The sequence below is a fragment of the Xenopus laevis genome, chromosome 2L, assembly GCF_017654675.1.
Source record: "Xenopus laevis strain J_2021 chromosome 2L, Xenopus_laevis_v10.1, whole genome shotgun sequence".
Lineage (NCBI taxonomy): Eukaryota > Metazoa > Chordata > Amphibia > Anura > Pipidae > Xenopus > Xenopus laevis.
The window spans coordinates 36209774-36231703 of record NC_054373.1 but is presented as its reverse complement, the minus strand read 5'-3'; the positions used below and the strand labels follow the sequence as shown (position 1 = coordinate 36231703).

Here is a 21930-nt window from a genome sequence, read left to right as displayed (position 1 = left end):
TGTGCTTGGCTTCTGCCCAATGTTTTGCCACCAACTGTTGGGATATATAGTTTTTTCTCTTTTTCTTTCTCTTTGTCTTTTTCATTTCTATTCGGGTCAAGCGCTGCTCTAATACTTGCTCTATGCATCCCTATTTGTTCTTTGAGCTGCCTAATGGTTTTCCCACAATAAATTAGACCGCACGGGCATTTTCTAATGTATATCACCATGGTCGTGGTGCAAGTCATCCTATGCTTAATCGCATATCTCTTTCCTGTTGGTGGGTGGTGAAAACTGTCTCCTATTATCAGACTACTACACATCACAGAACCACTGCATCTGAACACACCCGGGCGTTGGATAAGGAAATGTTGCTTTTGTTGTTTCATGTACTTTTCTACTGGATCTGAGGGGCTCAGGTTTTTCTTTAAAATCCTCCCCCTCCTATAACTGAGTTTGGGTCTATTTGGTAATTTTCTAGCCAAATTGTCGTCACTAGCAACAATAGGCCAATGTTTTTGTATGCATTGATTCGTGTGATTCGATTGAACACTGTATTGGCATAATAAACATTTTCAGAAACACTTTTACCTTTGTTACTCATCTTTTCATCACAACACTATCACATATAAATCTACGGTCTAAGCTTAATGCCCACTTTTTGGTGTCCTGAACCAATTTATGGGGATACCCTCTTTCCAAAAACTTCTCCCCCATGTTTTCCAAGTCTTGGGCACATTTAACAATATCACTGTCAATTCTTACCACCCTTAGCATTTGCGATTTGGGTAAAGAATTCAGCAAATGCCTCGGGTGGTTGCTATGATAATGCACAATATTATTTCTGTGGGCTTTATATACATGCACGTATGTAAATAACCCCCATTTTGTACACTTTTACATCCAAAAAGTGCTGTCATGTTTCAAGGTAAATCTTCAGATGACTGAAGGAGGAGGATGGAGGGCTGAGGGTGGAAGGCAGAGGACTGAGGGCGGAAGGCTGAGGGCAGAGTTCATATGACTGACGGCTGAGATGGGAGGGACGGAGGTGTGACTGCAGATTTGGACGATGAGTGGCTGTAAAAGCAACTGATGCGCTGTTCCGAAGACATAGGACATCGCATGAAGGAGATGTATTTCGCTGCAGGATGTCCTAAAATGCGTTCCGTACATTCAGCCCAGACTCTCAGCAGAAAGGCTCGCTGTGTAGCTCTGAAATATTGACAGTTTTAGGGCAGAGACACACGGCCAGATTCGGGGATATTAGATTAGTACCCGGCGACAAATCTCTTTTTCGGGCCGACTAATCTGCCCGAACTGCCTTCCCTCCGAATGTAAATCGCCGGTGGGATGGCACTCAGAGCGCTTCATTTTCCAAAGTCGCCCGAAGTTGCCTCACGAGGAAACTTTGGGCGACTTCGGAAAACAAAGCGATTCGAGTGCCATCCCGCCGACCATTTACATTCTAGCTGGCGGGAAAGCAGTTCAGGGAGATTAGTTGGCCCGAAGCAGAGGAGATTTGCGTCACCTGGCGACTAATCTCTCTGAATCTGACCGTGTGTCTCTGCTCTTTGGAGTTAAATTGCTTTCAAAAAGGGTTTTTTAATTCATCATTACATATTTTGGGGATGGATGATTAGTACTGTATATCTGAATATGAACATTAAATGAAATGTCTCCTTTAAATCAGCTCCGGTCATAAGGGTTAGATTAGAATAATCCACTTGAAGGAAATGGGGGGGCGGGGTTTAGCGGACTTGTTTGTGCTTCCCCAGTATCCATGTGTCTATCACTAGCTGTTCCCCATGCTTCAGCCCTGCAGACATCACACTGCGTTTCCCCAGCAGACAGCACACTTCCCTTCCCTACACTCTCTTACAGCATTCCACCCAAGCGCAGCTCTCCTGCACCCCCACCCCCTGACAACAACCCTCTCCAATTGCAAAGCTTTCAGTTTGATAGCTCTGCACCTTTCCTCCACTTTAGCCACAATTCTATATTCCAATCTCCCCCTGCCTGCTCGGTATGGGTCCTTCTCACATGCTGTCACGTGGTGCCGTGACAACGTCACTCACTGCTGCTTCAGGCACAAGAGTCGCACGCTCTGTCCATATGACTTCAGTCGTGTCCGCCCACATCTTGGTCACATGACTTTGACATCACGACTTCCTGAAGTCACTCCGTTCTGGTATCCCAAGCAGAATTGTGCTGCTGAAGTCCTGGCTGTGGAGCCTGCGAGCTGGGGAGACAGTGTAGCCTCATTTCTGTGCCCTGCAAAGGTAATTGCTTTCTGTTGTCGCACTCTGTGTGGGTTCAGGAAGTTGTTTGATAACATGTAATGCTCCTGCGAACTGCCCCCTGCAGCTCTGCCATTCTGCTGCTAGTTATATTATCTGTATCCCTACTGATCATGAGATATATATATTATTGGCTGTTACTGTCCAGCAGCTATCATTTTCTAAGGCACTGTTTCTTAGCCTTTAGCTGGACTACAATTCCCAGAATCCTGCTGCATAGAATCACTATCAGTTGCATTTGGGAGTTGTAGTTCTGCTGCATGTGGGAGCTAAATCTATGAAACAGTGCAAGGTGTTGGCTGGGAAGCTGAACAACAAATTGGGGCAGAATTGTAGAGACTGTGTATGGTTTAATTATAAATCTTTCAGCTTATGCTTTAAGAATTTTAGGTTTTACACTGCAATTCCCAACATTCTGCCAGGGCCCAGCAGACAACGCACTTCAGTAGTGAACAGTAATTGTGTGCAGAACGCTTATAATTTAGAGAACACACGTCCCCCGTTTTGGCTTTCCAAACCATTTATAAGTAGAGTTATGAGACCTGTTATGCAGAATGATCGGGACCTGGGGGTTTTCCAGATAATGGACCTTTGGATCTTCCTACCTTAAGTCTACTAGAATATCATGGAAACAATAAATGAAACCAATAGGCTGGTTTTGCTTCCAATAAAGGTTCATTATATCTTCGTTTTGTTTTATTGTTACAGAGAAAAGGGAAATCATTTTTAAAATTTTGGATTATTTGGATAAAATGGAGTCTTTGGGAGACTTTCCGTAATTCAAAGCTTTCTGGATAATAGATCCCAAACCTGTACTGCTTTTATGACAAATGTCATAATGTACAGCATTCTTATTATCTGTGCACCTTCAGCCCTCTCTTTAGACCCAGTATATAATAACTTGTGATGTATCACACTTCTGCTATACTGTACACAAATAGAAGGGCAACACAGGGCTGCACAATACAATCTCTTAGACCAGGGCTGTCCAACTATTGGATCATCTGTATTTGCAAGAGATTCATGTACATCATTGTGCACAAGCAAAACATACTTATCAATGCTTTCATCAGTGGTCAGTGCATTTATCCAGTTCCATTACCTACCAATACTTCTCAATAATCTTGGTGGGTCAGTGGAGTAAAAAGCACTTTACTGTGTAAGAGCCTCGCCTTAGGTCAGGAAGTTCTGCTGTTTCTGCTTCTTAGGGTTTAAGTTAATATGCATTAGGTTTTTTGTCTTAGTAGAGAGTGTATGCCCCCCTTGCAAATTAGCATGCCCTAGGAATTACAGTGGAATTCTGAGGGATCCTGCATTGTGGGTAAAATGGCTCCATGTTGGTGTATTGTACACAGTATGCAGTGCACACAATTTAGCATGCGCCTTCAACTACACTGGAATTCTGGGGGGGGAACTCTGCATCGTGGATTAAAAAAAAGTCTAAAATTTGCACTTTGCCGGAACTAGGGCTAGGCAGAAGAGTCACGTGCCTAGAACGTACCTCTTCTTTCATCCTACCCATGGTCCATACCCTTTCTCTCCCATCAGCACTCTCCTGCGCGCTTCTGTGTGCAATCTCTTCTCCCTCCACGAATAGAAATATCGGGCGCGCATGCGCAGTTACGGACGCACTCTAGCCTGTGCCGGCAGGGGGGCAAATCGGCCGGCCAGGTTGCCTTGGGCGCCCGGCTGGTATGGCCTGGTTTGGACAAATATCATTTGGTCAAATAGCAAACCGAATTCCCCAAATAAAGGAATGTTTATTTTGATCTTAAAGCGATACTGACATGTTCCTATAAAATCATAGGAATGTGTCCGTGTCAAGGAGGTGCTGCATGCTGAATATTTTCCTCTAAAAGCCACCCCCAGCCCCACAAACCTTTGTGAAGCCGACCCTCGGATCTTCTGCATTGTTTTAGTCATGCTGTACTGGGGCGGATCAATCCTTCCATAGGCTGAAGTCCCGTTTTTATTGGTAATTAACCTATGGAAGTATCGCAGTCTTTTTGAGGAAAATATTGTTGCGTGCAGCACCTCCTTGATACGGACACATTGCTATGATTTTTATGGGAACATGTCAGTATCACTTTAATGCTGTCCCCATTTATAGAACCAGTGGGTCTAGGCTTTTAAAGGTCATGTAGAAGCCCTGAACATATTTCTGTTAATTTGCATGTTCAGATATTGGCGCTACTGTACCCCTTTACACCTACTCAAGAGGCGCACTAGGTATATTGCCAATGTTATCTCCAGCAGTACAGGTTCTTAGTCTGATATGAGATTTCACTTACGGCCTTGCTAAAGCTTCTGATTAGTGTGCCACTGCCTGTGGAAAGATTCTGATTAGTGTACCACTGCCTGTGGAAAGATTCTGATTAGTGTACCACTGCCTGTGGAAATGTGCTAAATTGGGAATATACATGGATCACTTGCATAATAGAATAAGGGCAATATCACATCTAAATGTATCTGAGAGAAGGGGATCAGCCTGAAACCAGAAACTGTAAAGTTTAAGGTGAAGGGCCACTTTAATAAGTAGGTAAAAGGGCTACTTATTAAACAGAAGGGCACAAAATATGCCTTTATAGCAGTTTTGGTTTTGTGCATGTACTTCTGCCTGAAGTAGATGCAAATAAGTGCCAATCATGCACAAGCTCCCCACTCTTTATAGAATGACATCTGCAATGGCATTCTGGGAAAATTACCTTATTATGGGTAAAAACACAGCATTACCTTATTATGGGTAAAAACACACTTAGCACTTCCATCATACATGCCCAGTGTATCAAAAGTAATTTTGGTTCATTAATAAAGCCCTAGTACCACAAGCCTCACCAATTTTTTTGCTTTTGGTTACTGCAATAGTGCAAGTGTGCCCATTAAATGTGCCCCGGTGATTTTTGTAAAATGTACTGTTACTTGAAATATTACACATTTGGAAATGGGCTTTAATATTTAATTAAGAACATGTTTTTAATTGGGGAGGCATGATCACAATTATCTCATTCAAGTTTTTGCAGTGTTTCTGCAGTAAATCAAAGGACAGTGGGGATGATGTTAATTGGAAAAGGGCTGAATCAATTTCTTGGTAAATTATATTCATTTAAGGAAAACTATCCCCCCAAAATGAATACTTAAGCAACAGATACATCATATTAAGTGGCATATTAAAGACTCTTACCAAACTGAAATATATTTTTAAGTAAATCTTGCCCTTTTACATCTCTTGCCTTGAACCACCATTTTGTGATGGTCTGTGTGCTGCCTCAGAGATCACTTGACCAGAAATACTTCAACTCTAACTGTAACAGGAAGAAGTGTGGAAGCAAAAGACATAACTCTGTATTTTAATTGGCTCATGTTACTTAACATGTATGGTTTGTGTGCACAGTGAATCGTACGATCCCAGGGGGTGACCCTTATTTGTTAAAATGGCAATTTTCTATTTATGATTACCCAATGGCACATACTACTAAAAAAGTATATTGTTATAAAAATGGTTTATTTACACAAAGCAGAGTTTTTACATATGAGCTGTTTTATGCATTATATTTTTAATGAGAATGATTTTATCTTGTTAAAAGTGTTTTTATAGTTTGCCTTGTTCTCATTTTTTAGATTAGAATGCATTTGGGAGAGTGATATTACCTTCAAAATGGAGTGGCTTTTAGAAGCAGTCAAGAAAGAACTGAACATTGATTCAAGGCAGCTTATAATAGCGGAAGAGGGAACCCACGTTATCGCCCTGGTGTCACAGAAATGGCTGGCAAGCATTAAAGAGCGCCGAGCAGTCTCTACACAGTGCCCAAAACCGGAAGGGTTCAGCCGTGTGGAAATACAGACATTCCTTCAAAGATCTGTGCATAAGTTACCAGTTGGCTGGACTAGAATTGAAATCCATGGGGTGAGAAAAGAAAGATTGGCCTACCCCGTAGCACTGAATGATTGCTTTCTAGAGGGAAAGAATATTGATTCTGAATCTCTCATCAGGTTTATGCAGTGCATCGCTGTTCAGAACTACAGTAACATGTGGAACGCGGCCTGTAGGACTTATGTACAGCCATACGAAAGCATGCATAAAGTGCCAAGCATTCAAGCATTGGACGTGCTAAAGTTGTCCCTTCAGAGGGTTTATGGTTGCCCCTTTATTTTTATAAATAAAGCGGCACCAAGTTTATCTCCTTCTAAAGAAGGAGCAAGTTTTGTATTAGGTGCACCATCCAGTTCCAATATTGTCCAAGCTGAAGCTCTGCTGGAATCTGGATCTATGTTATATATCATTTTACCTTGTATACCATATTCCTTATATGATGTGGTCACATTTAGTCCAGCTAAACTTGCAAACAGTCATGCTAAAGTGCTCTTTATCTTGTACAATATACTGCAGGCTCTAAAGGCGTGCCATCAAGGGGGGCTGTCAAGTGGGGCGTTAACATTACGTAATGTGTTAGTCGATGAGAAACTGTGCAGCCAGTTGAGGCCTAACTTTATTGACTATGAAAGAGAGTGTAGAAGCACAAAGGTGGAAGAAAATATTAATACAAATCAACTTGGGACTGTGGGGTTATGCATGTGTTGTAACAAGGAGTTAAAGCAGATGGTAATAGACTGGATTCATGGCAGAATCGCCAACTTTGACTATCTTATGTATCTGAATAAGCTGGCTGGTAGACGTGCAGGCGATCCCAACTACCACCCAGTATTGCCTTGGGTTGTAGATTTCACTACCAAGAACGGAAAGTTTAGAGACCTTAGGAAATCTAAGTTTCGCTTAAACAAGGGAGACAAGCAGCTGGATTTTACCTATGAGATGACCAAACAAGCATTTGTAGCTGGAGGAAGCAGTTCAGATCACCTGCATGTTCCTCATCACATTTCCGATGTTCTGTCTGACATAACATACTATGTGTACAAGGCTAGGAGGACACCAAAGACTGTGCTTTGCAACCACGTCCGATCTCAGTGGGAACCAAATGAGTACCCTGCAAGCATGGAGCGAATGCAAGGCTGGACTCCTGATGAGTGCATTCCAGAGTTTTACACAGACCCCACCATTTTTAAATCTATACACTCTGACATGCCAGACCTTGAAATACCATCATGGTGCAGTTCATATGAGGACTTTATTCATGTCCACCGTGCTCTTTTGGAGAGCCGAGATGTATCCCAGGATCTTCACCACTGGATAGATCTTACTTTTGGGTACAAATTAACTGGGAAAAATGCACTCATGGAAAAAAATGTTTGCCTTCATTTAGTGGATAATCATACTAACTTGACTTGTTTTGGAGTGGTTCAGCTTTTTGATCAGCCACATCCTAAGCGCTTATTAGGCCCTTGTTGCCCGTCTTTCGAACCCCCTGCCATCTTGTCTACTCAAAACATAAGCCAAATGAGTGAATGGAAAGATGAACAAACAAGCAATGGAATCAATGGACCGGTAATAGAGGCCATGGTATGTGAGGCTATTTGGAATACTGACAAATTGTGTGCAGTGGATGAAGAACTGGAACAAGGAACTGAAGCTCTTGACTCATTGGGCATTGCAGGAAAAGGCAATGATCAAGTATGCATCCCCTCTGTTCAGGTTACTAGTACCAGTACATTCCAAGGGGAAACCCGACCTCCAGGCAGTAAGTCAAATCGAATAAGCAGGCTCACAACTAACGCAGAGGAAAGTGAAAGGAAACTCTTACTTCCTGAAAGCTTCAATCCTGTTCAAGCCCTTGAAGAACTAGAAAAACTGGACAACTTTTTACTTCGGGGCTTACACAGTACCTTACTGCCCGTTCAAAAATCTTCTAAAATATGTCCACTTAGTCTTTTGGATCTTTTTCAAAGAGATATGCAGGCCTTGGGTGTCATGATTGCAGAGATTGTTTTTGCAGGAAAGATTCATACCATGGCACCAAAAACATCCTTGTTAGAACGATATATTTTAGTACGTAATCTTAGCAGACATCATCCAAAGGACATTCCACTTCCCCTTTTGCAGATGCTTGAGTCATTACTGCAACTGCACACACCAGAAGAAGAACTTCTTAAAGATAATGGGGAACATAAAGGAGCCCTGCTTTTTGAGTTTTCACACATTTCAAAAGGTCTTCCCCCACCTTCTCCTTCATTACTCCTCAGTCCTTTATGCTCCATTATCCCTTTTCCTACATACTTTCCAAATCTGCACAAATTCATCCTAACATACCAATCAAGAAGAACTGAAGATGAGAGTCAAGGCCGGGAGCTAGTATTTCAGCTGTGGCAGCAAATTGATGGTATCCTCTGTGATATTAACCCTGAAGGATTAGAGATTCTGCTGCCTTTTGTCTTGTCTTTGATGACTGAAGAAAGCACAGCAGTTTATGCTGCATGGTATCTCTTTGAACCAGTAGCCAAGGCTTTGGGCCCTAAAAATTCAAACAAATACCTGCTGAAACCACTTATAGGGTCATATGAAAATCCTTCACATCTTAATGGAAGATTTTACCTATATACAGATTGCTTTGTTGCACAACTGATTGTACGTTTGGGCTTACAGGCATTCCTGTCTAATTTGCTTAACCACGTTCTTCAGATACTTATTGGACTGGAGACCTCAGGGGATGAGAGGAAGTTGCTGTCAGGAGGAGCTGAAGATGAAGAGAGTGGTGGTGATAGCCCTGTATCATGCAACTTTGGAGAGGCAAGACAAACCAGTATGGATCAAAGTGCATCCTCTCATGAGCTCCTGGACTATACCTCTGGAGTCACTTTCCATGATCAGGGTTACCTAGCAGAAAATGAGGATTTTCAGGGTACTCTTTATGTAAGTGACCCACTTCAACCACAAGAGCCAGAGTCACTTAGTTTGGGGAGGTTAAGTGACAAGAGCAGCGCAAGTGAAGTCTCCCTTGGGGATGAAAAAGTTACAGACAGTGATTCACTAAAAGAGAAGGGGAGCTTACAATCTGGAGACAGCAGTCAGGATTTGAAACAGAGTGAAGAATCTGAAGAAGAAGAGGAAAGGGAACGCTCTCCTGGGCTCTCTGAGTTAACATTGTCTGTCAACACTGACATTTCTGTGGATACAGTCCTAGCCAGTGAAAGCAGAGAAGACGAGGAAGAAGAGCATGATCTAAATAACCAAACAGAGGAAAAAGAGCAAAAGATTGTAATAGGTAAGACATCTATTTAAAGTTTAATTTAGAAATCTGACTTGGGCTAGGCATATTGTCAGTTTCCCAGCTGCCCCCAGTTATGTGACTTGTGCTCTGATAAACTTCAGTTACTCTTTACTGCTGTACTGTAAGTTGGAGTGATATCACCCCTCCCTTTCCCCCATGGGAAGGTAACCAGATAGCAGCTCCCTAACACAAAATAACAGCTGCCTGCTAGATCTAAAAACACCATCAATAGTAAAATCCAGGTCCCACTATGACTCCTTAAGTTGTATTGAGTAGGAGAAACAACAACCTGCCAGAAAGCAGTTTTTGTGCTGGCTCTTTCTGAAAGCACATGACCAGGCAAAATGACCTGAGATGGCTGCCTACACACCAATATTACAACTAAAAAAATACACTTGCTGATTCAGAAATTACATTTTATATTGTACAGTTAATTATTTGCAGTGTAATTTAGAAATAAAAATGAAATCATAAAAATCATGACAGAATCCCTTTAAGGACTGGCTCATAATATACAGTATATTTACAAAATTCTCAATACAAGGCTTATTAGTAATACATTCAGATTCGCATTACATAGCGCTACTGAAAGCATTGCACTCTGTACCAGAAAATGATTAATAGTCAGCTAATGTATTGATAACCCCTAAGCTTAGCCTGTTGACAGCACTCATATCTAATAAAATATATGTAACCCCCACTTTTGTCACTTTAGTCAAAATAGAAAATCCCAGTATACAAATGTAGAGCCATACAGAGTGCCAGTGCAACAAATGAGTTCACTGTATCCTGACAATATAGATACAGATCCACCATATTTCCAGGCAATAACTCTAATTTTATTTTATCTATTCCAGCTGCTTGATAATAATATTTTTCTAGCATCAGATTTAACACCAACAATTCTGCTTCACGTTTGCTGATCAGAAGCCTGGATCTACTCCTGCAACAGCAAACCCAGTGGGTTTTTTCTGGGATATTATATCTTATGTTTGAGCAATGGCTTGTGGATATTTAATCAAACCGGAAACACATAAAGCAAAATTTGTAAACCTTTCTGGGTTTCCTGTAAAGGGGTGAGAATAAAGCAAAAGTATTTTAAGCATAACCCCCAACAAATTCTCCGCCCTTGAGACACTCGTATACACACATATATAATGTTTATAAAGGTATGGGATCCATTATCCAGAAACCGGCTATCCAGAAATCTCTGAATTACAGGAAGGCCATTTCCCAAAGACTCTTATTTTAAATAATACATTTTTTAAAAAAATGATATCCCTTTTCTCTAATAATAAATCAGTTCCTTGTACTTCTTCCAGACTAAGATATAAATAATCCTAACTGAAGGCAAAACCAGCCTATTGGGTTTATTGAATGTTGAAATGATTTTCTAGTAGATTTAAGGTATGAAGATCCAAATTATGGAAAGACCCGTTAAACCAGAAACCCCAGGTCCTGAGCATTCTGGATAACAGTTCCCATGCCTGTATTGTAGAAGCATACCAGGGCCTTGTATAGAAAGAAGCTACAGTTATTATTACAGTTATGGGACCTGGTATCCAAAATGCTCAGGATTATCCAGAATTCTCAGGTTTTCCTGATAATGTTTCTTTCTGTATGGATCTATGTTTGGATCTTCATACCAGAAAATACTAGAAAATCATGTAAATATGAAATAAACCCATTGGGCTGATCTTTGCTTCCAGTAAGGATTATTTATGTCTTAGTTGAGATCAAAAGTACAAGCTACTGGTTTATTATAACAGAGAAAAAGGAAAGCATCAATTTTTAAAAATTTTGAGTATTTGGTTAAAATGGAGTTTATGGGAGATGGCCTTTCCGTAATTCTGAGCTTTCTGGATAACATGTTTCCGGATAACTTGTATTACTCTTTGTTTTCTTTATAAAAGTTGGTGAACAAATGGTATCTCTATGTATAACTTTGCCTGTATTTGTTGCAGACACTGCATGTAAGATGGTGAGGTGGCTCTCGGCCAAACTTGGTCCAACAGTGACCTCTCGTTACATTGCCCGGAATCTGCTGAGATTGCTGACATCCTGTTATGTTGGTAATTCCCCATTTAGTTTCTGTGTATTTTTTAGTTCTTTTTATGGATAATGTGACACATTAAGAGACAGCTTGCCATAACCTATGTTTAAAACACAATATAGAAAGCTTCCATTGCGGTTTAAGATTCATGTGGATGAGTAAACTTTATAAATAAAGTCTGCAGGTATGGAATTAGAAGTGTTTCTCATCATTTTAAATCTGACCCTTTGCTTGTGTTCGCCTATATCTTGAAGGCAAGACACCTTCCCTAGTAATCCTAACATGTTTTAAATTTACTTATGTATTATTGTAGTCCCTTCAGGTAAAGAAGTTGTGGGTAGATCACATTGAACTTGCAGACCACCAAAAACAAGATAAAGTATCAGCTGGCATGTTAGTAGGTTTATTGTTGGTAGGTAGGCTTGGGCGAATTTGACTTGTTTCGTCTGGCCAAAAATTCTGCACCGGCGAAATGCTGCAGACACAGACTTTAATGGGCGTCAACATTTTTTTTTACACGTGTCATTTTTTTTGATGCATGACACCATAAAAGTCTAATTTCCACAGTGAAACAAGGCAAAAAAAATGCTTTTTGGACTTTCAAATCCATAAGATTTACACAAAGCATTGCAGTTCTTGCTCTCCTCCAGGTTGTATTTCAGACACAGCCAGTCACAGCAGTTCAATTTACAAATCTTTTCTGATACCTCTAGTTATGGGCACAGGGAATCCTGTAAATGAATCTCTCCATGTTGGTCCAAAGTTTCTAAGCAACAGATGCACTCCAGGACTTTATTATGCAGTTAAAATAAAGAAAAAATTGTCAGCGTTTTGGTCCCAATTATTGTGTGCGTTTTTGTTTATTTTTACCACATCGTGAAGTCCTGGAGTGCGTCTATTGCGGAGAAACTTTACTTATGATATGCAAGATGGCACACAGGCATATGCTGATTATATATGGGACTGTATATATGTGTGTGTGTATATATAGAGAATAAAATACCCCCTATTGTAAAATATAAGGATATTATAAGACACAGAGGAGTTTCATGACCGTATAAAAACACAAGGCTGAAGAACTCCGAGGTGGCTTCTAATATCCTCATATTTTCCAACAAGGGGTACTTTATTTATTATAATACACAAGTTTTAGTGAGTCATGTGACCAAAATTACATCACTACTCACCGTTAATAACTGATGACATCACTAGTCACAAAAAAAAAAGGTTGAACTCGATGGACATGTGTCTTTTTTCAACCTTACTTACTATGTTACTATGTTATAATATTAAATATCTTTTATATATAGTGAATAAAGTACCCCCTCTTGGAAAATATAAGGATATTATAAGTTACCGAGGCCGAAGGCCGAGTGTTTTTATACAGGTTATGGAACTCTGAGGTAACTTCTAATATCCTCATATTTTGCAACTGGGGGTACTTTATTTATTATAATACACAAGTTTCAGTGAGTCATGTGACAGAAATGACATATATATAGATATATATATATATCTATATATATCTGTCATTTTTGTAGGTTTCCTTCTAATGATTCAACACTCACAGGACTTGCTTTAAAAATGAAAAAGAAATCCTATTTTATTTTATCTTAATAGAGCCTGAATCAGACGCTTGCACTCTGAATCAGTCTTCCATAAGCCCAATACCTGAGTGCGCATGCGCGAAAAGACAAATGCGCACTTCTGTTTTTCGCGCATGCGCACTAGTATTTTTCGCGCACACGCATACGTCGGCCAGTGCAGGGACCGGACTGGGGGATAGCAGAGGCAGAGAAGGTGCATGCCTGGCGCCCCTCCAGCTTTGCGCCCTAGGCACGTGCCTACTCTGCCTAGCCCTAGTTCCGGCCCTGCACTGTACTAGATGCTGGTGCTAATCAGGCCGCCATGTCTCTTTCTTTCCATGGTCATCCATGCATAAGCAGACTCGTATTTATACAAGTGGCCACATACATGGTCAAATAACAGTGACCCAAAGCAAAAGAGAGGACTGTGTGCTTCCTCTTCACCACAGAGAAGGGGTTTAATCAGATGGGTGGACAGTAAAGACAACATCTGCCAAACTGCCTGATATTAATCAATGCATGTATGACCATCTATTGAAATAGTTTTTTTTTTGTATAGTGTGGCTCTTCTACTCAAAAAAAAATTTGTAGGCTTCATGTGAAAGCATTTGTGCTGGGGATTTCCTCCTCTAGCTAACAAATAAGTATACACCCTGTGTGCCACAGTCTTTATAACTTAACATCCTCCTACTCTAGTGCCAATCTGTAATTAACTCACATATGTATTATATTGGGCTTAGGTGCTACCCTGCAAGAGTATCCTTGATACTTGTGTAGGTGAATAGTTTGTGGGTGATTTACACATCTTTTTTTTTTTTATGTTGTTAGGTCCCCAGCGACAACAGTTTATGGCTAACATGGACGAGAACAGCCCAATAAATGTTAAGAAGCGAGTGTGTGGGGACCAGGTGTCTAAACCGGTGTTGGACTGTCTCATGTATTTGGCTCATCTATATGGAGAACCATTCCTTACATATCAGTATCTACCTTACATCAGCTACTTGGTAGGTCATACTGTTAAACAGTTTAAATAATATTTTTCTTCCCATAGATCGCTATGTTTTGCCTAAATCATGCTCTGTTGGGGTAGGCTGAGACCAGTAGCGTAACTAGATGTTACTGGGCCCCACAGCGATTTAATTTTATGGCCCCCAAAATATCCAGAGCTTGTCCTGTTTTACCAACATGTGTTGAAATTGCAAATATTAGGGCCTCATGGGGCCCCTTATACCACTGGGCCCCTCTGCAGCCGCAGGGTCTGTTTCCTCTGTAGTTATGCCCCTGACTGAGACCAGGTACAATAATCACTACCCTGGGAGCATTCTGTTTTACTGGCACACCTGCAAGTAGATATATTATAACCTTGACTTTAGGGGCAGATTTATTAAGGGTCGAATTGAAATTTTGATTTTTATTTATTTTTTTTTTTGGTCAAAACTCTCAAATTCGAATTGTGAATTATACAATTGTGAATAATTCGAATTTAGAGATTTATCATACTATGGCCATTTTAGAATTCAAATATGACTATTCCCCTCCTAAAACCTGCCAAATTACTGTATAAGTCAATAGGAGAGGTCCATGGATCAATTTGGTAATGTGTGTAGCCTTCCTGACATTGGAGTTGGTAAGATTCATTCAAGTTTTACATATTCGATTTTTTTAATGACTAATCGAATTTCTAAACTAATCGAACTCATGTGAAACTAATCAAACTCATTTAAAGAAAACTCGCATGAATTTGAAATTCGACCCTTGATAAATGTGCCTTTTAAAGGAGAAGGAAAGCTACTGAAGCAGTTTATTGCCAATAGATTAGCCACAATAGTGCAAGCTATAACACTATATTTATTCTGTAAAATGCTTTACCATACCTGAGTAAACAGCTCTAGAAGCTCTTTAGAATCGCAGCTGCCATATTAGCTTGGTGTGATATCACTTCCTGCCTGAGACTCTACCTGCTCACTCATAGCTCTTGGCTCAGATTACAGCAGGGAGGGGAGGAGGGAGGGGGGAAAAGGAGCAAACTGAGCATGCTCAAGCCCTAGCCCTGGAGGTTTAAGCTGAAAACAGGAAGTCAGATACAGAAGCCCATGTATACACCAATAGAAGGAAAGAAATGCTGTTTTTCTTTTGACAGAGGACTCAGAGCAGCATTACTTTGAGGGTTTACTGGTGTATTTATATAGACATTTCTGATGAAGCTTAATTCATTTTAGCCTTTCCTTCTCCTTTTAAAGTGATATTTCTTCATAAAAATGATAGAAGTCCACAGCATATATCCATCTTGGATCTCCTTAGACCATCTTTCTAATGCCAGTGACACTGAACAGGTTCATTGCACTCTTGGCTGCAGAGGAGATGAGCTTAGGGCTTAGCAGAAATCATCAGAACATTAATAAGTTCAGTTACCTCTGTCATAAAAAAAAAACCTGATGCTACAGGACTGGTTAATAATCTGTTTTGGTACTTGGTGCATTGGTTTGTATGCTGCCATGTAATGTGAATCTGAATTAATCATTTTAGATTTATATATTTATTGTGTATTGTGAGCGCAGCCCAAAGCATGTGCTGTGAATCGGCAAAAAGATGAGGAGCTTCAGGGGGCAGAGGCACAGATCTTCATGTCCAAATGTCTGTGATGCATTGAAATGCACAACAGTTTTCAGAATTTTAAGAAGCTGTTGGGGAATGGAATTCTGGCAGGGGGTGTAGCTTGAGTGAAACCGAGATGTGACCTGGGCTAATACAGGGTGTGTGACTGAGGTCACAGTGGGCATGGCCAAGGCACACTCCAATCAAAAGGGATCTGTGTTGGTGTCTCTGAAGCAGGACTGTATAGTCGGGAACAGCTTCATCTACTCCCTTATAGGGTACGTGCCACTTCTAGGTGCTGTCAATGTTCTGGAGAAATAAAACCACTTCCAACACTTTTATAGAAAATAATTTGAGCCTAAAATAAAACTGTTTAGGTATAATCAGCATTTGACTTAACCACATACAGAATGTGTAATGTCATGCTACCATACCTAATATCCCTTCCCAGAGACTTTTATACCCACTCCTACTATAGGCACCATCTCTCCCTACTATACCTGATATCCCACAGCCTTAGTCCCTTCACAGAGATTATTATCCCATTGCTACTATAGGCATCATCTCTCCCTGCTATACCACAGTCACCGTCCCTTCCCAGAGTATATTATCCCCACTACTACTATAGGCACCATCTCTCCCTACCATACCTGCTATCCCACAGTCACAGTCCCTTCCCAGAGACTATTATCCTCACCCTCTCATCCCATAATATTTGTTTTTCATATAGACCCTTCAATGAGGTTGTTATCCTCGCATCTACTGGTACATACTTACCATATCAATCCTGCTTGATAAGGACCTTGATAAAGGCCCTAATGTGGGGCTAAACTTTGGATACACAAACATGAATAAAACTTGATGGTTCACTGATATTGGAGTGCGGATCCTTCTAAACTTTATAGAATACTAATTGGCCCAGCATCCACTGCAACTGAAGACAGGCTCAGAGTGCAAGTGTTTGGTCACATTATATATTTCTATATAAACGTATATATGTGTATTTTTCCCTGTCTGCTCAGGGTTTTACAGTTTGCTCTTCTGCATATTTCTAATCTATTTCTCCACTATATTCTTCCAGGTGGCTCCCACCAGTGGCTGCAGACTGAATAGCCGCAAGGAAGCCAGTCTATTAGCTGCTGTGACTCTGACCCAGAAGATCATTGTTTATCTCTCAGACACTACTTTGATGGACATTCTGCCCAAGATTAACCAGGATGTTCTACTACCTGTTCTCAGCTTCTTGACTTCAGCCACTGTTGGGTAAGATACTTAATGGCTCGCTGCTAATTTTCTGCTTGATTATTTGAGACAACCCCTAAGCTTAGCTTCTCAACAGCTGCTCAAAGCCCACTGAGCATGTGAGTGTCGCAGACACTTTCCAAGATGGTGACAAGTCCTGGATCATCGCTGCTATTTTGAAGCTGAAACATTAGGCTGGTGCAATAAGTATATAAAATATGGCATTTTTAGCCATATTCATGGCCATCATTTAGTATGTTGTTGTTATAGTTAAAGTGGACCTGTCACCCAGACACAAAAATCTGTTAAATAAAAGTCCTTTTCAAATTAAACATGAAATCCAATTTCTATTTTTTACTAAAGCATTCATAGCTGTTGTAAACTCATTTAAAAATCTCAGCTGTCAATCAAATATTGTCTGCCCCTCCTCTATGCCCGTGGCATAGAGGCGGGGCAGACAATTACTTTCACTTTCAATTCAGCACTTCTTAGATGTCACTGCTCTCCCCACATTCCCCCAGTTCTCTTTACCATATAACTGTGTGGTCAGGGCATGGGGATGGACATCAGGTCCCCCATTCTGGTGAAAAAGATAAATTTTAGTGGGAGCACTTACCGGACGCTGAATTCAAACGTGCTGCACTGCTAGCCGCCATCCCACACGGTCACAAGAATTCCAAGAACAAAAAAGGCGGAGCACCGTGAGAATTCAGTAAAATTTAAAAAATGAAGTTTTATTCAATAAACATCTAAGAACAAGTTACAGCAGCAGTGAACCCATGGCTGCCCGCTTAACGCGTTTCGTGGCGTCCTGCCACTGCACCATTCTGGTGCACAAACAAGATTCTGAGATGATACAAGGCTTTTCTTAATGACAGTGTCCACAAAATGGCTCCTGCCTGCTTGCTATAATTTTGAAATCCCAGACTGAAGGAAACAAGATTCAAATAATTTATATAGTGTAGTTAAAGTTCATTTTCCTTGACTAATCTGATAAAATAGGATTTTGAATAATTTTTTTGGGTGACGGGTCCCCTTTAATTCAAAGCACTTTCCAATTGGTCTTCATTAATTATTAATGTAATCGTTTTTTTGCCTTCTTCTTACTCTTTCCAGCTTTTAAATGGGGGCCAATGATCCCCATCTAAAAAACAAATGCTCTGTAAAGCTACAAATTTATTTTCATTGTTACTTCTTAGTTCTCATCTTTCTATTCATGCATTCTCCTGTTCATATACCTGTCTCTTATTTAAAGCAACACATGGTTGCTAGGGTAATTTGGACCCTAGCAACCAGTTTGCTGAAATCTCAAACTGCAGAGCTGTTGAATAAAAAGCAAAATAACTCAAAAACAGCAAATGATGATAAAAAAAATTAAAACGAATTGCAAATTGTCTCAGAATATCACTTTCTACAGCATACTAAAAGTTAATTTAAAGATGAGCATCCCCATTAAAATACATCACTCCACGATTTCTCAAAAAATTAAAATGTCTTAAAGTCATTCAAATATAATGGTGTTATACCAGTTGCACTGGTAAAACTAGTGTATTCATAAAAATTATTGTTTATATAAATAAACTGCTGTGTAGCCATGGTGATAGCCATTCAAGTTGAAAAAGGGCTAAAATAACAGAGCTCTGTAGAATACAATGGGTTCAGTTCTTATACAGGAATTCAAACGTGTTGTATTCGACAGAGCTTATCAGATACCTGCTATGAAACCTTTTTTTTTTTTTTTTTTGATTGAATGGCTGCCCCACATGGCTACACAGTAGCTGATTTATATAGCTATAGTAGTCTTTCAGAAGCATATACCTTTAAACAGTGCATGGCAACAGTACATTATATTTTAATAACTTTATTGTTTGCTGTGAACGTTCATCTATCTTAGCAGATATTATAGATACATTATAATTTAATTACTAATTGCATTGTTTGGTGTGACCATTCATCTAACTTAGCAGATATTATAGATACAATATATTTTAATTACTAATTTTATTGTTTGGTGTGACCATTCATTTAACTAAGCAGATAGCAAAGAGCAAGTGCATATGAGTAGGATCTTTTTATACAAGTTTCTCAGGTTCTTTTGACAGACTTGTGGGTTTAACCAGAAAAACTCTCAGATTTCAGACCCTCTTTCTTGTGGTACTATTAACATGCATGGGAAACTGATACATTAAGAATGTGAAATCCTCTACGCAAAGTCCACCAATTCCATCCATCACAATCACTAGTGTGGACTAGTTGTTATTTTGTTTTAAACAGCAATTAGATCGCCCCATCAATAGAGATTCCTACAGGAGTAAACGATTCTATAAATTATCCCGAATTATTATGGCCATACACTCAAATGCATTTACAGTATTTTATCTGATTATGCTTTGCCTGTTCACATCACCCCTGTAGAATAATCTGTGTATAATACCTATTTTCAACATATAATCCCAAATCCGTTGATAATGCTGGAGCGTTGTTATTATTGTACTGAGTTATTAAAGCTTTTTCACACAGGATTTGGCTTAATCCTGATACAATGTGGAAGTAGGCTACTTAACCAACCATCACTAATTATGTTCATGTTCTTTTTATGAATTAAATATATAGATATTCCTTTCTTTTTAGGTTTCCCAGTGGTGCACAGGCCCGTGTAGCTCTGTGTGTGAAGTGCAGCAGTCTGCTTTCTCTGATCTGCTTAAGGATCGGACGAGAGATGGTCCAGCAGCACCTTGGTGATACTCTCAGAATTTTCTTCAGCAACTTTACATTACTGCAGGAACTCCATGAACAGGTTTGTGTGTCACTAAACATTTACTTTCTCAGATTCACAGCTTTACCAATATATTCCACCAGGCTGGAATCTGTGGAGAAGTCAAAAGATTTGGATAATATAAATTGTGAAGGTGGCAGTTAGGTTTCACCCTAATCTTATGGTGCCTCAGCATACACTGCTTAGAAATTGGCAAAAAATGTCTGTATCACACATGCTTTTGCCCAGGAGTATGCTGGGGCACCAGAAGGGTATTGCAGAAAAGAAAAGTACCCTGGGCCACTGCATTTTTAGAAGAAGTGGCACACCAGCGCAGCTTAGCAAGTACGCAACTAGACAAACAACTACTGTACCTCCCAATAATTCTACCTTTTCTTCTACTTTAAAGAATAATTCATGAGGCATAGCACATGAACCAACAACAACCTTATTCACTGACTTTCTTTAAAGGAAAACTATACCCCCCAAACAATGTAGGTCTCTATTAAAAGATACTGAGTAAAACAGCTCATGTGTAAAACCCTGCTTCATGTAAATGAACCATTATCATAATAATATACTTTTTTAGTAGTATGTGCCATTGGGTAATCATAAATAGAAAATTGCCATTTTAAAAAATAAGGGCCACCCCCTGAGATCGTAAGATTCACTGTGTACACATATAAACCACATGTAAGGTCACATGAGCCAATTAACAGACAGAGTTCTGCCTTTTGCTTCCTCACTTCTTCCTGTTACAGTTAGTGATGTAGTATTTCTGGTCAGGTGATCTCTGAGGCAGCACAGATAGAGTCACTAAATGGTGGTTCAAGGCAAGAGATGTAAAAGGGCAATATTTATGTAAATATATATTCCAGTTTGGTAAGATTCTTTAATTTGTCATTCAATTTGATATAAACTATCTGTTGCTTAAGTATTCATTTTGGGGGTATAGTTTTCCTTTAAGCAGCTGATCTAGGGAATCCATATTATCTTTGGCTTAGTTTTGATTCACATACAGTAGAACCCCAATTTTCCATTTCCCAAGGGGGTGGCATCAATTCCGGGAAATTGTAACATCCAGGAACAAAAAGATGCCACTTGCTTGCCTGGAACTGCAAAAAAACGGTGTCAATTGCAGGGAAGCCCTCAAATCAGGGTATGTAAAATTGCGGTTCTACTGTAATATAGAGGGCTGCCAAGTTTGAGAAAATATGGACCCCATGGCTGGATGTCAACCCCCAGGTATTGTTATCGGATAGCTAAACTCTAACTGCAAGTTGTGATATAATGAGTTTGTTTGAGGCCCTGGGCCTTCTGACATGACGATCACTGTTTTTATGCAAACACTTGTACCCAGCTTATTCTGCAAATGTCAAATGTGATTATTTATTATTATTGTTAATTTTTATTGATTTTCTTGTCTGTTTAAAATGCAAAATAAAAACCTTTAAAAAAAAAAAAAATAGAGGGCTGGGCTTCTTTATGAGACAGAGGCCTCAGGAACAACCTGTTGTTAATCCTAAAATGGCCATAGACGCAAAGATCCGATCGTACGAATCGTGGATTCGTACGATTTTCGGACCGTGTGTGGAGAGTCCCGACATTTTTTGTCCGCCGGAGATCGGTCGTTTGGTCGATCGGACAGGTTAGAAAATTTCTGTCGGCTGCCGATAATATCTCTGCGTGTATTGCCGATCGTACGATTTTCAGAGGGAGACTGTCACTAGTGTTGTCAGACATAAGTATCGTACGATTGCCGTCAGGGGCAGAACATTGGGTGATCTGTTCTTATTTGATCGGAATGGTAAAGACTTTGATCTGAATGGTTAGTGGAGGGTCGGGAGATGGGAAAGTCCGATCGTACGTTGATTCGTACTATCGGATCTTTGCGTCTATGGCCAGCTTTAGAGTTACATTTATGTGAAGAGGTTAAAATGAGATGTTTGCTAACTAGAGGAGGTTATTTGGAACAACTGCTGCAAATATGGTCTGTTTAACGGAGCAAGCTAAAAAATGACATTGATGCCTTTAAATACCATTTAAAAACCTATCCCATACCTAATGCTGCCATTGTAGATCCCGCAGCCATCCCATACCTGCTTCTTTTTGCACCATACACTACTACTTCTGTGTGCTCTTCTTCCAAGATGGGGAATCTTCAAGCACAGAGGAAGAGTGTATTTTCCCCCAGTCCAAGCCAAACCCACAATGGATACCTAAATTTCAACCTGAACCCACCAGCCTGCGGGTTTCAGGTTAA

General features: G+C 40.1%; 1 protein-coding gene across 1 annotated transcript in view; it reads left to right on the top strand.

The window, feature by feature from the left end:
* Window positions 1–1750: 1750 nt before the first annotated feature.
* The window catches only part of wdr81.L (WD repeat domain 81 L homeolog), a 32230-nt gene continuing 12050 nt past the window's right edge, over window positions 1751–21930 (top strand). Inside the window, exons 1-6 of the mRNA XM_018246156.2 lie at window positions 1751–2258; window positions 5895–9430; window positions 11401–11508; window positions 13904–14079; window positions 16752–16933; window positions 19544–19709. Of these exons, the coding sequence (XP_018101645.1) occupies window positions 5932–9430; window positions 11401–11508; window positions 13904–14079; window positions 16752–16933; window positions 19544–19709 (4131 nt within the window). The 5' untranslated portion in view covers window positions 1751–2258; window positions 5895–5931. The remainder of the gene's footprint in view (window positions 2259–5894; window positions 9431–11400; window positions 11509–13903; window positions 14080–16751; window positions 16934–19543; window positions 19710–21930) is intronic.